The following is a 16,139-nucleotide window of genomic DNA, read 5'->3' on the forward strand; positions in this document are numbered from 1 at the left end:
TAGACAAGCTCCAATAAATACAAAATGAGTTGTGTGAAATAAGTGTGTTTGGAGGGCGAGAGATGAATGGAGGTTGGAGGTGGAGAAAGGCTGGTGTAAACGTTAGCATTTTAGCTAATGTGAAAACCTACTGTTCAGTCAGCTTGTCTCGATTCCATATATGGTGTTCAAAATATGTTTATTAAAAGACCCTCAAAATATGTTTATTAAAAGACCCTTAAACACACACACACACACACACACACACTGAAGCAAGGGCCCCCTCACCTGGGGCGGTGGTTCCCTGTATAATAATGCTTGTTCTGTATGTATACAATGGTTACATGGGTATTGGAAGTAGCAGTGCAGATTCCTCCTCCACCCCCAAATTTTTAAAAATCCTCTTATTTGATTTACCTTTTGTGGTGCTGGGCATGGAACTCAGGCCTTTACACATGCTAAGCAAGTACTCTACCAACTGAGGGATATCCCCAGCCTGGCAGTGTCGCTTCTGCCTCTTACCTTCCCATGCTTAGTATTTGCCAGAACTTTTTATCCCCTCACTACAAAGATTGTCAAGTCCTGACAAGTCTCCCCTTAGACCACTGGCTTTCGGCCACTCTCTACGTGGTTTTCTCTCTTTCCCACTCTTATAGGGTTCTCAGAACGTGGATGGGGATGGGGTGGGGTGCTCGACTCTGCTCTTGGGCCCCAAAGTTGGAAAATGATGCTCCAGGGCAGGGGGAATCCCACCTTCCGCTCGCGCACGGCGGCTGGAGGCCTGGGAGGCGGGAGTTGGCGGCCGCCGAGGCCCGGGCAGCCGGCCCCGTCCGCGGCCGGCGCGCTCCCCGGTCCTCCCTCGCTCGTCTCCTATGCTCATATTTGGACTCGGCTGCCCGTGCCCAGGAATTTCCCGTCATGCCTCCCGCCGCCCCGTCCGTCGCCCGGAGCCGGGGAGGGAGGAGGAGGCTCGGACAGCGGCGGCGGCTCCCCGGCCTTTCGATGAGCGCGCGGAGGACCCTCCCGCGCCCCCTCTCGCTCTGCCTCTGCCTCTGCCTGGCCGCGGTCGCGGCGCGGGGAACCGCGCAGTCCGGTAAGTTCGGGCTCCCAACCCGCCTCGCCTCACCCCTCCCACCCGACCCTGCCAAGTTAGGGTGTGACCTGGAGCCGGGTCCCCTCCGAGCGCTGACTGCGCCCCTCAGCCTCCTGCGGAGGCATCCCCTTCCTGAGCCCAGGAGGGGTGCGGGAGGGTTGCGCCCCGCGCGGACGGTGAGGGGCTGACTGGAAGGAGGTCAGGGCTGGCCAGCGTCCCCCCCGCCGACGGAAGGCATCTGGCTGGCTTCGCTGACACCTTACCCCGTCCCAGGAGCGAACCTGAGCCTGCGAGAGCCTCTCTCCCCGGCGCGGGCCCCGAGGGAGGGGTCTGGCCAGACAGCGGCGTGAGGCCGGGGAGGGGCGCTGGGCCCGCGGCCAGGGCAGGGGGCCGCCCCGGAGCTCCCGACTCGGTGCGATTGACTCCGCGGGCGTCACCGCCCGGATAACGGGCCCGGGGCGTGGGAACCAGTCGGCCAGGCCCGCGCCGCCGCCGCGTGTAGCGCAGGGGAGTGGGGCGTCGGGCGGGCGGGGGCGGCGGAGAACGGCGCGGAGGGGCGCACCCGGGGCGCAGCGCCGCCGCCCGCTCTCTGCGCCTCCGGCGCCGCTGGGCCGGGTTCCCGCGGGCCCGGCTGGCATCTCATAGGCCAAAATCGCACAGATCCCCGTTTGCCAGGTACCAGTTTTATTTTGTTTTTTAGTGGGAAAAAAGCATCCAAGTCTATTTTTTTTTCTTTTAAGTTTTACACTGGACTGTTTCAAGTCAAACTGTATGAATGTAAAGTCCCGATCCTACCTTATTAGGTTTAAGGCTAGAAGCCATTAAGTCCTAACGGTAAGGGTTTAAAAGGTAATTTTCTTCAATTCAGGAGTTAAGGTGAATGTGAAATTACATGGACTCTTACTTTTGTGATGAGAAACTAGCCGTCAGAGCTTCTTGGTCCTTAATTTTGCCCGGAATGGAAAAACAAATATTACAGTTCTGGAGAGCTGAGATTACTTAGAGGAGATTTCGGTTTGCTTTTGTTTTTGTCATCAATAGACTAAGCTGTCAAAATAAGATTTGACTAAGTAGGACACATAAATTAGTTGAAAGCTGACTCTTCTAAGCATAGATTATATTCTCTGGTTTATCATCCGATTTGCTTTTGCAGTATAGGCAGCAAAATAGATTTTATAAGAATTTTATCCATAAAAATCTTCTGGGTTCCTAGAGCATATAAATGTCAATTAGGATTAATGGCAGATACTTACGATATTTAACTTTATTAAATGTGCAGCTTATAAATACTAATATAAGCATCGACAGTTTCATGTTTGTTTCAGAATATTGTTTTCAGAAAGAAACTGCTTTTCATAGATTTGTGTTTTAGAGTAACTTTAATAGCACTTCTTGGCAAACAACAGGTTCTAACTTCTTGTTTTATTAATGGGCTTCTAGAAAATACTGTGTTGGCTGATAAAGAGTGGATTGTATTGTAGGAAATATATGTATGCTTTTTGTGTGTGTGTTTGTGTGGGCCTCAGTTTGTTGATTTACCTAATATTTGTGGTAAAATAGACCTTGATGACCCAAATCTACTGCAATGTGCTCTCTTACCAGTAATTTTGAACAAGTTTATGTTTGGATCTTTTAAACATAGATTCTTTCAGTTTTGGTCCCATCTGATATATAGGTCTAATTTCTGGTGACTTTTACTAGGATTTTATGAGAATGGCTGGAATTTTTCTTTTTTAAAATAAAAAATCTAGCCATCTAGATTTTTAATTTTTGTCACAGTGCCTGACTGCCAAGGTTGCAACATAAAACTTTTACATTTCAAATCAACATACTGTTTTTACCTTTTCAAGGTGCTTATTTCAATATTATAACTAAAATGTTAACCTATTGTCAGAAATCCTTATTTACTCAAGAAATTATAATATCCAAAGACTATCAGTAAAGTAGATACAGTAAGTTTTCTTTTTTTGGGGGGGGGGTACCAGGAATTGAACACAGGGACACTGGACCACTGAGCCACATCCCCAGCCCTATATTGTATTTTATTTAGAGGCAGGGTCTCACTGAGTTGCTGAGAGCCTCGTGAAGTTGCTGAGGCTGACTTTGAACTTGCAATCCTCCTGCCTCAGCCTCCTGAGCTGTTGGGGTTACAGATGTGTGCCACCACACCCAGCAGGATTCATTAGTTTTCTAATACATGTAGTATTTATTAATCAGAGATAGATTTTAAACCACCAAAGAGCAACCTTAGGAAATGATGCTTTTTAGTTCTGTTATAAACTGGTCATAATTCCTTTGATTTTATTCTCATCTGTATAATGCATTATAGTTAGAGATTTGGTTGATGAATTTAGTTCCAGTGTTTAGCTTCCTTCTGTGTAAAAATGATGAAACTGGATATAGTTTCCTTGTCTCTTCTAACTCCAGGATCCTACAATATTGTTTTTGTTTATTTAACCCTGCAGAGCCACCCACCACATCTGGTTCAAACTTCTGATTGTCAGTCTCTGACTTGTTATGCTTGTTAAACTGGTCTAACTGTAGTTAGATCTGATGGGTGTGGATACAGCTTTGGGGAGCTCAGTTCTGCCTCAGGATTGTCTTGATACCTGGCACAGAGTTCCTTAGTATTAAACTTCAGTTCCTTTATTCCCTTCAGCTACTAGGAGAAAGTGCTGGTTATGTTTTAGGGTAAATGCCTGATTGCTCTTTGTGGATAATAAAGTTCATGCCCTAACATCATTTTGATATTCAGTTTTGGTATTGGGATTCAGGTTAGGGACACCACCAAATTGCTCCTGATCCTTCTTATGGTTGGGAAGGCTGTGGCTAGTTATCTGGAAGTATTCCAAATGAAATGCCCTATTTTGAGGTATCATCTTTTGATCCACAGAAGACTGAAGTGGATCTACCTGATTTGTTCAGAATTAAGTTACCTTTGGATAGGAGGGTGATCAGCTATTTAATTAGTTAGCATTTCTTATTACTGTACAGATATCTTAAGGCTTTACCTTAAATGTTCTCTTATTTTCTCTTTCTTGGGAAGAATGCATTTTCCTTTCAACATGCTCAGCAGAGGCCCTGACCCCTCTTCATATATTCATTTGTATAGTATATCAAAGACTATTTGTGGTTTCTAAGGAAATAGAATTAAAGAAAAAAAGAAACTATAGAGAAGGTAGACCAGTAATAAGTCAGTCATTTGACTTTATGGAAAATTTTGGTTGTTGCCTCTTTTGTTTCCCTTGCAAGTAATAGAAGTGAACTTGAACAAGTTTTAGCAAACAGAAGGAAGCAAGAAAGGAATTTGTTGGAAGATCATTGGAAGCCAAGTGCAGACAGCCCTTATTAGGTAGGGCCCTGGACCAGGGATTGGAAAACCTGGAACATTCCCTGTCTCTCCTTTCATCTTTGTTTTCTCTTAGCTGACCTTTTTTCATTTATGTCTTTTTTGTTGTTTTTGATATCTGAATGTGGATACTCAGCAACTCCTGAGTATTTGTGTCCCTTGGCTTCAAGCACAAGGAGAGACTAAATTATTGAGCATTGATCTTAAATTCCTGAGAGGAGGAATGTGGTAGACAGTTTGGATCATATGGTTGATCTAGACTTTCCCTAAAGTTTCTTCTAATTCTAGAGTTACCTACAGTATGCAGTACATGTAGATGGTTTGTATTTGCATTATTACATTTTACATTGTGGGGGTATTAGTCCTTAAATGAATAATTTTTTCTTGACTGCAACGTGTATGGAAGTGTGTGACATTCTTAGAGATTCTAGGACCTTGGTGCAATTCACATTGTTGCAGTAATGCTGAAGAGGAAGGAAACTTCTGGGGAGTAGACCTGAGATTAGCACCACATTCAGGAATTTATGCTTGGCATGCAACCGAGCTAGGAAAATCCAGTCTGATAGCAACTAATCCATTCTGCAGATAATCATCTGCATATTTTCAGGAGTTCACTGGATAAAATGCTGAACTCAAATAGCTCTTTAGGATAAATTCATTAAAACTATGTAAGTGATAATTACAGACATTCTTAGAAATAGTTCAGGGACTGAGAATTCATCAGTTTAGGCTATTCCTCTGTCCTGCAACTCTTCTATCAGATTGAAGTCCTTAAGACCTCTTTCAGATGGTATTTTGTGAAGCCTTCCTCCTCTTGTAGAATTTGTAATTTCCTAGTGCTTCTATAACATCGTATATCTTTGTTGGCACAACTTTTCTCATCTTGTGGTATAATTTAGTCCATATGTATTTATCTTCTTCATTAGACTAAATTTCCTTAGACCAATGAATCAATGACTTTGGCTAAGGCTCAGTACCCATTGTCTCAGGCTATATTGATTTTGACTTTTTCAGATTTTCTGATACTTTTGTGACTCCTGCTTGCTACCACCATCTTCCTTGACATTGGAACTCAGTCACAGTGCTTTTCTTTTATAGTCTGTTTCTTATATTTACAGGTTTTTCCATGAAAATTCTGATTTTCAATGTGGAGATCAAATATACAGACTGATAGGATGTTTTCCTGTCAATTGAAATGGCACAGGGAGGGAGCATGTAGCAAACTTGTATGTAAGGGAATCAACTTTTGTAGAGCACCTGACATTTATTTACCAGATTGGACAGAGTGTAGAAAAATATTTTGAGCATATTTTAAAGAGGAATAGTGGGAAGATAAAGTAAAAGAAATTTTGGTTTGATTTAAAACATGGAAACCTTTTAATGCTAGGCCAGGGAATTTGGATTTATTTAGTAAGCTACAAAATTGAAGTTTCCTGATCCTTGAAATGTCAGAATTAGAGTTGAATTGTAGGTTATAGTATCTAATAGTTCAGAGAATGAATTGAATTGGAGTACTAGGAATGGGGTTGGAGAAGTATTGCTGAGGTACATTGAACAGAAATAAACAATTATATGAATATTGGGAAATAAGGGGATGAGTAAAAGATGATGATAAGATATTTAGCCTGGTTGATTGACAGAGTGTGAACTCAGAACAGGTTTATGGGTAGGGTAAAAATGTTTTGTTTTAGATCTTGTGTTTTAAGTACTGGTAGGACATTTATATGGAAATGTGTAGTAGAATCAGATGGTGTGGGATTGGAACTTGGAGAGAGTTTGGGCTGGAAATAAAACATGTATGAGTAAGGAGTTTTAAAAATAAAGATGGGAAGAGAGTGTTAGTTGGCTGAAATAAGAGGAGGGGTACAGGAAAAGTATCATAAAGAAGATAGAATTGGATCTGGCTTTAAGATGTTTTATCCTTCGTTCGTTCGTTCGTTCGTTCCTTCCTTCCTTTCTTCCTTCCTTCCTTCCTCCCTCCCTTTCTCCCTCCATCCCTCCCTTCCTTCCTTTCTTTTGGTTCTGGAACTTGAACCCAGGGCTTTACACATGCTAGGCAAGCTCTCTACCTATGAGCCACATCCTAAGTCCTTGATCTGTCTTTACAAGACGCTCACTCAATCTCTGGCATTCTGTCCTTGAGCTTTCTTTGTTTAAGGAAGATCGTGTTTTTAAATCCTACAAATAATATGTGGGAAGCATTGAATAAAAGATACTGCATCCAGAATGACCTTAATAAAGTGCAAAATTGTTGCTGCTACTTTCTTGCCTAACCTCCTTCCATGGCTTCTCATCTTTGTTAAGATAAAGAACCCATTCCTTAGATGTTTTCATGATCACCAAGCCTTGTTTCTTTCTGTAATTTGGACTTCCTTCAAGTCGTTCAGTTAGTACTGAACACATATTCTGTCTCACACTCCTCCTCATTCCTCCCTTTCTTTTCCCCAAGAATGGACAAAATGTGAAGCTGTGATTTCCAGCAGATGGAGTACCCTGTGTACTTTTGAAAAGAAGTCTTTTATGGGTACTTTTTGATGTTAGGGTCAGGTTCTTAACTATAAGATAATTTTAATTTAATTTTAGATTAAAATTATAAAATTATGATAAATATTCCTCCCTCCTTTTTTTTTTTTAACAGAATGCCTTGCCTGTGTTATCTCTTCAAGTGTCCCCTTTACACTTGAGTTGGCCAACTGGACACCATACCCTGACCTCTGACACTTGGCCGTGGTAGTTTGGAGCAACACTGTTATTTGCATTTGTATAATTGGGTTACCCAGATGTGTGCTGATTTGGAAACTTTAGGACAATTCATTGGTACCTGGTTTCCTGAAGGAAAACTGGGGGAACTTATTTCATGAGAGTCCTTATTTAGAAAGATATATAGATGTTTATAAAACATGGAGATGACTACAGGTGAAATAGAATTAAGGATGGCATAAAAAGTGTGTTCTCAGAGTTCAGCCTCCAAATCAATCATGTATGTTGATCCTGAGTTTCTGAAAATAATACATTGTTTATAACATTTGTCTAAAGTGACATTTATATTTGGTATACAGTATTAAGAGTAATTTCTAACTTGCTAAATTAAAAAAAATATAAGGGTCCTCTCATATGCTAGTAGTTGTGCTTTTAGTAGATGTTCACTGAGAAAATACATAACAAAAACTACTATAAAACTTTGAATTGAGTTTTTTAAAAAATATGAAAGCATTCTCCTATGTTTGGAAAGTATACATATGTAGAAATTATGACAGCCTACAGATAGCATTTGATTTCTTGATTTATAGATACTCTCAGGGAGGTTCTGGCCTTGGCTTCCAGTGGCTCATTATCATCTAACTTTGGAATGTGGGGGAGATTTTTTGTTTGAAAATTTCAGCCATAACTGAAATTTTGGAATGACAGGAAACTCCTCAAAATCCTCTTACGACAGCCATTGGTTATTTTATACCAGGCAATATGCTTTATGCTGACTGGCCTATTAAACAGTCTCAGGGATTAAAAGTCAGATACAGTATATAATAAATACTTTAAAAATTGCATTTTCAAGTATATGAGCATCATTACTAGAACGGTAGAAAGATTTTAAGGTGAAATTTAGAAGATTATTTGCATATACATACATGTCTGCAGCTGTCATTGCTATGACCGTAACATAACTGTCTTCTAGTACTATAAATTCTATGATTGATTCTTATAGTTTCTTATATCTGTCATTTAATGTAAAACCAAAAAATCCTTCAGTATACATATTAAACTTAAGACATTATTGAAAATAATCCTGTGCTGCATGGTAGAGTCTATTGAAAGAAAAGCAGTACAGTCCTTGCATAAATCAGAGTCCTGATAAACATTTTATGTTTATTCTTTCTTTTCTCTTTTGTTTTTATTGTGTTTGGTGGTCAGAGAATCTGGGTTTGGTTGGGCTTGGGGGAAACTGTGTAATGCTTATTTATAGATGCATACTTATTTTAAATTAGTGGTGCATAATTGAGAAAAGGTGTAGACATATCTCACTGGACATCATTCAGAGGATTAGACAGGACAATGGGTGAGAGGCTACAAGTCATCTTGGAGTTCTAGTTTCATAGTAATTGAAAGCAAAAACTAAAAGTGCACCATAGTCTTTGTTTTTGATTTTTTTGTACTTGAATATGCTTCCAACTCAGACTGCCTTAGTGGGCCAGGAAGAGAATGGGTTGAGGACAGAGGATGTTTGTCTACAAGCATAGGTATATAAGAAATTGTGGGCTCATTTGAGTGTTTGCATCTTTGTGTTCATGGTCAGGTTGCAAGGGAATCAGCCATAAAAAGAACACTGGTGGCAAATTGGGAGACAGGGTCTCCCAGACCTGTTCTTAGGTCTAAGTCATTTAAGTTTCTTGTGTCTCAGCTTTCATATCTGTAAAATGAATGAATTAGACTAGGTAATACTTGATGTTGCTTTTTGTTTAAGATTCTGTCATATCTGAGTTGTCTAAAAGTCTCCAACAGCTTCCATAATTTTCAATGAAAATAACATGATTAATAAATTATGAAGTTTTCTTTTCTTGATATGTTTTGTTCAAGCTTCATGAGTTAACTATATTTGTTGTTGAACTAACTACAAATGCTAAGATCTATTTGCACTTTGTAGCCTAGTGTGCCTAGTAATTTGATCTGTAGTCAGTTATATAACCCTCTTAAAAATTTAGTGTTTACTTAAAAGATAGATTATATCATAGTGCAAGTATCATATTGAATGTCCCATCTGAAGTAATAGCATTAAGCACCAGAAATTATGTCCACTATTCTGTGTGAATAGCCAGTAATTACTTGTTTATGCTTGAGAATATATCTCAGATGAAAAAGTCCTCTTTTAATGAAGGTACATTACACCACCAGTGGAATTTGCCTCTGACCATCCTAGAAATATATTTAACTCTTAGCACTGGTTAATCTTGGTTTTATCATTAAAAGATTTCAAAGTAAAGATTGAAAAAATAAATGTTCACATGAGATTTAAAGAAAAAATGCTTTATTTGACAGGCAAAAAGTATGTTTTCTTGCCTTTAAAATTTATTATTAAGTTTTTTGTCCTTATTTTTATTTTTATTTTTTTGGTGGTGCTGGGGATTGAACCCAAGGCCTTGTGCTCGCAAGGCAGGCACTCTACCAACTAAGCCATATCCCTGCCCGTTTTTTGTCCTTTTTATCATAAAATATTTCACTCACTTGAAGAATATAAAATTATACATAAGGCATAAAAAATGATTTTTTAAAAATCTGGCTGCTTTCACCTAACTTCAAAATGGAATACTAATGCTGCCTCTGTGACTTTTGTCAGTCACATCTTCCTCTGCTCAGAGGTACCTGCAGTCCTGCATTTTGTGATTTTCATTTAATACTAATGATACCTGATAAATCTTGCTTTATGCTTTTACCATAGATGAATCCCTGAATATTACATTGTCCAGTTTTGCACGCATTATATAGAGATTAGGTAGGTATTATCTGCTGTATACATTCCATAGCTTGCTTTATTCCATGCAGTATTGTTTGTGCCATCTGTAATGCTGTGTAGAACTCATTTTTTTAAAAACCAACATTTCTTTTATTATCCATGATTTTCTACTTTTAATTTATTTATGCTTCTTGCACATTTGTTGAGTAGGGTTCTTGTGTTTTCCTATCAATTCAAATCTTTGCATTTTCTTCTACTTCTTTTAAGCCCTATCATCTCTATATTAAGTAACAATAATAATAGTGTTAATTGTGATAATAATACAAGTACTCATATACAGATGTTACTGTGTTCCAGATACTGTTTTAAATTTTTATATTTACATGTATTAACTCATTGAATGCTCATGAAAATTTGCCAAGGAGGTACAGATTTTACTTTTCATCATGATAAACCCATAGGGAAAAATATTAGGGACTAAAGCACAGAGATGTTCCCTAATTTGTATGACGAAGTTAAACTAGGCAGTCTGACTACAAATGCCATGCTTTTATCATTACACTATTTTACTCCAATGTAGTCTTTTTCTTTTTTTCCCCATTTAACTTTTTAAGATATCAAAACCTTGCTAGGACATTAAAAGGGAATGACTCTCATATGATGTTCAAATCGATTTTCCTGCACAACACCAACTGCTCAGAGTCATGCCACAGTTTAATTTGCTTCATGGTTAGGCCATGATTTTCTTTTAAAATTATAAAATTTTTATTAACTTAATCAACAAATAATTATTGTATATATTTATGGGGTATGATATGATGTCTTGATGTGTGTATATCTTGTAGAAAGATTCAGGCAAGCTAATTAATACATCCATCACCTCACCAATTTATATTTTGTGGTAAAGACTTTAAAAGTCTATTCTTTTAGCATGTTTTAATTATAGAATGATTATTATTAACTCTGGTCACCATGCAGTGCAGTTGATCACTAAAACTTATTACTCCAGTCCCACTGTAACTTTGTATTCTTTGATCAACATCTCCCTTTTTCCATTCTTCCTCTCTTCCCCCTAGAGTAACATTTAATACAAATTTGTTTTTGATTCTACAGGATTTATTATTGTTTTTTTCCTAATTATAAAGAAAAAGTATGTCTTCTTCATATCCTTCTAAAATTTTTCAGTTTTTAATTTTTGATCTGTGGTTTGGACTTGAGTTCCTTGATTTCTTTTGCTTGTTTGGACCAGTTTCTTCACATTTGGACAGAAGCATACTCTTTTTAAAAAACATTTGTATGGTCTTAGATGAATCAGTTAATCATCTTGAACTTTGGATTTCCTAGATAAGTTGCATCTTGTAGGTAGTACTTATTTTATTAATCAGACATATATAATTGCTAATCACTGTCAGTGTGAAATTACAAAGAGAAATCACAAGGGGAAATGATTAAATAAAAGAAAGTTCTTGATAGTGATTGGAAACTACTAATTTTACCTAATACCCTCAAATTAAAGAAGAAGAAACATTGGCATTCAAAAGTACAATACCTTTGATTCATAACTTTCTTGTACAACTTTAATTTTCCTAAAGTAGCTAATTAATTATATTTTCTCTTACATGCTATGTCTTATTATGTCTTCAAGTTTTCCCAAGCTCTTTCATACCTTCCTAATATCTTGTATTTAAATGTGCTCAAATTTCTCTCATCTTTAAAAACAAGCAAAATGTCTGTTCAACCCAACATCCAATATGATCAAGTTATTTTATAAGCTGTTTATGTCCTTGTCATCTCTATCTGCCATTCATCTAAAAATATGTATTGAGCCCTCTTCCGTGTCAGGCACTGACTTGTCTTATCTCAGGGGACACATTATCACAGGCCTCATTCTCAGGGGCTTTTCTACCCAGTTTGGTATTGGTGTGGCCTGTTGTAGAAAGAGCAAGATCATTTTGTGGTAAGAGCAAGAGAGAGTATGGTTAGAGTTGAGGGTCAAGAAGCAGGCCAGATCACATGGACTTCAAGATTATATGAGGTGTGTAGATATTATATGTATGATGGAAGCAGTTAGGGGGTTTTAGGTAGGCAATGAGGAGATCTTATTTGCATTTTCAAATAAACACTCTGTCGGCCACATGGAGAAAGTAATGTAGGGGTTGAGAATAGTATCAAGCACACCATTTAGGGCTGTACTGGTGATTCACTTAGGAGTTGATTATGGTTGGACTAGGGTGTTGGTACCAGAACTGAAACCTTGCTGATGGATTAGGCATAGGTCTAAGGAAAATAGAAAAACCATTCATATTCTACTGAAGTTGCTTTGGTTGAAGCCACTTATGGTGTTCATATCATTAAACACAGTGCATCAATGGTTTCTAACATTTGGTTTTGTTAGATATGCAATCTTAGGCAAAAATTAATTATATTGTCTATGACTCAAGGTTCTTTACTTGTAGAATTGAGGTAATATCATACATAGGCTCTCGTAACCATTGAGTGAAAGAATATATGTGGATTACTTAGCACAGCATCGTCCACTGAGTTGATTCACAGTGGTACTGTCATCCCCATCATAGTCATCATTTTTGTCATTCTGTGACAACACTTTCCCTTCTCTGACCAGTGTTCCTTCTTGGTCTTTTTTGATAGTTCTTTCAACTCAGTTCTATGTGTTGAAGTTCCTCAAGGCTCTGGCATCTTTTTCCTCATTTAGTATGTGTACTTATACAATATTGTTTACTTTTGGGCTTCAGTTCCATCTGTGTGTAATTACTCCCCACCAGGTCTACCCATTAGTCAGTTCTCTTTCCTAAACTACAGCCCATATACCCACATAACTTCTCTATCTTCTTCAGTGACTGTCTAAGGTGCCTTAAACATGTCAAAAACTGAACTTCTTTTTTAACCTGAACTTAAGCCTCCCTCCTTCCTTGTTCCCTAGCTCAGTAAATGTTCCACCACTTGCCCAGTTTTCTGCAAGTCTCCTAATTAGACTTACTACCTTTGGTCTTATGCACTCCCATCCATTTCCGTTTTTATCATCTTAATTGTTTAATTTGCAAATCTGATCATGTCACTGTCCTTCAGCTAGTTCTCTTTCTTCTTAGGGTGAAGTTCTAAATTCTTAACATTTTCTGAGATTTGCTTCTGTCAATGTCATCATCTCCCCCTCCACTCCTTATATTTTCCACTGCTCTTGTTGAGAAGAGCTTCAGTGAGCCATGATCTTATCTTGGGACCACTGTTTATCTTTGTCTTTGTTTAGAATACTTCTCTCCTCAATCTTAAACTGAGCATAAGTCTTAACCTTTATTATTAGTTTCACTGTTATTTCTTCCAGAAATCCTTTTTCATGCTCCCTCCCTCTCTCTCTGTTATTTAGGATCTTTATTCTCTCTCTGCCTCTATGTGATCTTTATTGCATTTGCTAATAATGTCTCATATTCACTAACATCTTAACTTCCAGAGTCCATGTTATTTTTTTTCACTTTGTCCCCAGCATCTGCTTGTTAAATAGAACAAAGAATGAGTGTAACACAGGCTTGTCCATTTTGGGGAATTGGAGACCTTCTGAGTTTAGTGTGCATTTGTCTTAATCACTCAGGATTGAAAAGGGTGGAACAGGAAAGTTTCGATGTACCCTAGTTCACTCTCAGAGCTCCAGAAACTTCTGAGTAGAGAGGAGGAAAGCAGCATGAGGGCTGCAGATGGTTCTGAAGGTACTTCTTGGTGTTGAAGTTTCTTCTTTCTAATTGGAGTGCCACCCAGAGTTTCCAGGGCAGCGACCCTAGTACCTAAGGATATGCCACCCCTTTCAAGTCAGCATGACTGTGCTTCCCATATCCTTTGTAAAGTAGCATCCAGTGTCAGAAGTGCTTGCCAGAGTTACCCTTTGGAGCCAGACACATAGACCATGTATGGGCTGGTTGCTAAGCTTTGTAAACCTTGTAGACTATCTGTTCTTGTTGGCTTTTCCTCCTCCTGTTTTGAATCCTGGTGGGAATTTGCTGGACTCTGTTTCACTAACTTGCAGGGACAGTGGTCATAAATGAGATGAGTTAGGGGCACCTTTTCTTCAACTACTTCCCCTCTGCACCTCAAAGTTTTTCAGAGTGGGCTTTATTCTTTTTTAGTTTCCAGGAGTGATATAGGTCTTACTCTGTTTTTATATTCTGTTCACCATTTTGAGAGGAACTGATAATATCTGATTGATGGAGAACATGAGAGAGTTCTCTTCTGAAAAGTGTTTGTTTATATTGCCCCCTTTGTCTTCATGGATGTGCACATGTGTGAGCAGTCTTTTTTCCTGACTCTTTTTAAAAATCCCTCTGTACCATACATTTTGTAATGTTATATGAGAGTCATTATTTTTAATAGGCACATTTAAATTATTTATGTTTTATGTCATGGACATATTTGATGACATTCTTTGCCCTGTTATTTTATGCTCTTTTGTGATATTTTTGCCTTGGTTTTCAGTCTTTTGTCATATGGTTTCTGTGTTTTATTTGCTTTTATCTTTTATAGGGATTACTTTACATTCTGACCTTAAAAACATCGCTGAGCCTTACCTAATCTAATTATTTCCTTTAAAAAAATACAACAGCATTTGGCCCTTTTCTACAGGAAAAACTTAAGATTCTTTTATTTTTCTCTGCTCTCCTTTGTTAATGAAAGTGGGCCTTAGTTCAAAAAGATTATTGTTGAATTATCGTTATTTTTATATTATACATTCTCCCTTTTTAAGGATTATTTTTATCCTTTTCATTTTATCATGTAACATCTATGGCATGCAGTTATTACCACCATACCTTTTATATCTTAACTTCACCATCTGTAAGAATATTTTGATATACATTGTTTAGCTAGGGTACATTCTTGAGTTGATATCTTTTTTTTTTTTTTGTAGGGAAGGATGTATGCATCTTCATTTCCTGAGCTCCCCTGTTATCTTAGGGAATTAAATAAATAATATTAGATAACATGTTAACTCTCCCTTGCAAAATAACATTTAATTGATTAGAAAATTTAAGAAAAGTGTAATTTGATAATTAGGAGGCTGGAAAATTCTTCTAGAATAACCTGAATGTAAATAATAATATAATTATGGAATATAAAAAAGTTGCTAGCATTCTATACAGAAGAAGAATCTATTAATAATAGAATTTACTGGCATTCAGTTGTACCACTCCTGGGGTTCTTGCTGAGAATTCAAGGGGTGTATGTAGTTGTTAGGGTTATGATGTAAAATTAATTATCCTTGAACAGGTTTTGTTTGTTTGCTTGTTTATTTTTTTTCAGTACAGGGGAATAAATTCAGAGCCTCACTCTAGCTAAGTAAGCACTGTTCCTCTGAGCTACCCCACACATCCCTTTTTTTAAACAAATTTGAGGCAGAATCTTATTAAGTTGCCCAGACTGGCCTCAAACTAACCATCCTCCTGCCTTTGCCTCCTGAGTAGCAGGAATTACAGATATGTACCACCATGTTGGATAAGTCCTTGCACAGTTTTATCTTTGGATGAAAGTGAGTAATATTGTCAGTTTTAGTTGAATGACAATGATAATTTATAACTCCTATTGGACTACTGAAATAGGAGTTGACCCAAAGTTTATTTTGTCAAATTTCTATTCTATTAGTGTATATGCCTATATGCCTATGTATTTATAAAATTAGATCACCCTGTATGATTGAAACAGTAGATTGCAAAATTTGAAGTTTTTCCTTCTTGTCAAAGATAATGATTTTTCTGAAAGTCACTAAAACGTAATTGCTGAAATGGAAAAAAATACATATTTTTATTAGTGGTACTGGGGTTGAACCCAGGGCTGTGCGTGTACCCTGTAGTGTTCTACCACTGTGCTACATCCTCAGCAGTGGAAAAATTTATCTCAGTTGAGTTATCTGTTAGGTAATCACCTTATTCTCACCCTGTCCAAAACTAAATTAAACTCTCCAACTCTTTCTCTTTCTTAAACCTCCTCTTTTGTTACTCAGTAGGGGAAATAAAAATCCTCTGCTAGATAGTTTTAAAAACATTATCTTATTTAATCTTTCTGAAACTCACTGAAGTATTATGATCTACATTATTGAGCTAACGAGACAGATCCTCAGGAAACTGGGAATTTTATTTATTTATGTATTTGTTGTAGTGCTGAGGACTGAACCCAGGGCCTCATGTTCACTATGCAAGCACTCTACCACTGAGCTGCATCTTCAGGCCTAAAACTGAAGATTTTAGAGGGTAACTAATTTGCTCAGGATTTTTCAA

At 38.0% G+C, this 16,139-nt stretch overlaps 1 protein-coding gene across 3 annotated transcripts in view; it reads left to right on the plus strand.

Annotated features, from left to right (window-relative positions):
* Positions 1 to 888: 888 nt before the first annotated feature.
* Msrb3 (methionine sulfoxide reductase B3) overlaps positions 889 to 16,139 on the plus strand; it is a 167,954-nt gene continuing 152,703 nt past the window's right edge. The window contains exon 1 of one of the 3 annotated variants that reach the window (XM_047548256.1): positions 889 to 1,072. In XM_047548256.1, coding sequence (XP_047404212.1) covers positions 898 to 1,072 — 175 coding nt within the window. In that variant the 5' untranslated portion in view covers positions 889 to 897. Of the gene's footprint in view, positions 1,073 to 1,613; positions 1,748 to 16,139 lie in introns of those variants that run through there. The other 2 variants (XM_047548257.1, XM_047548258.1) reach the window with 2 other exon arrangements.

Source organism: Sciurus carolinensis, chromosome 4 (genome assembly GCF_902686445.1).
Source record: "Sciurus carolinensis chromosome 4, mSciCar1.2, whole genome shotgun sequence".
NCBI lineage: Eukaryota > Metazoa > Chordata > Mammalia > Rodentia > Sciuridae > Sciurus > Sciurus carolinensis.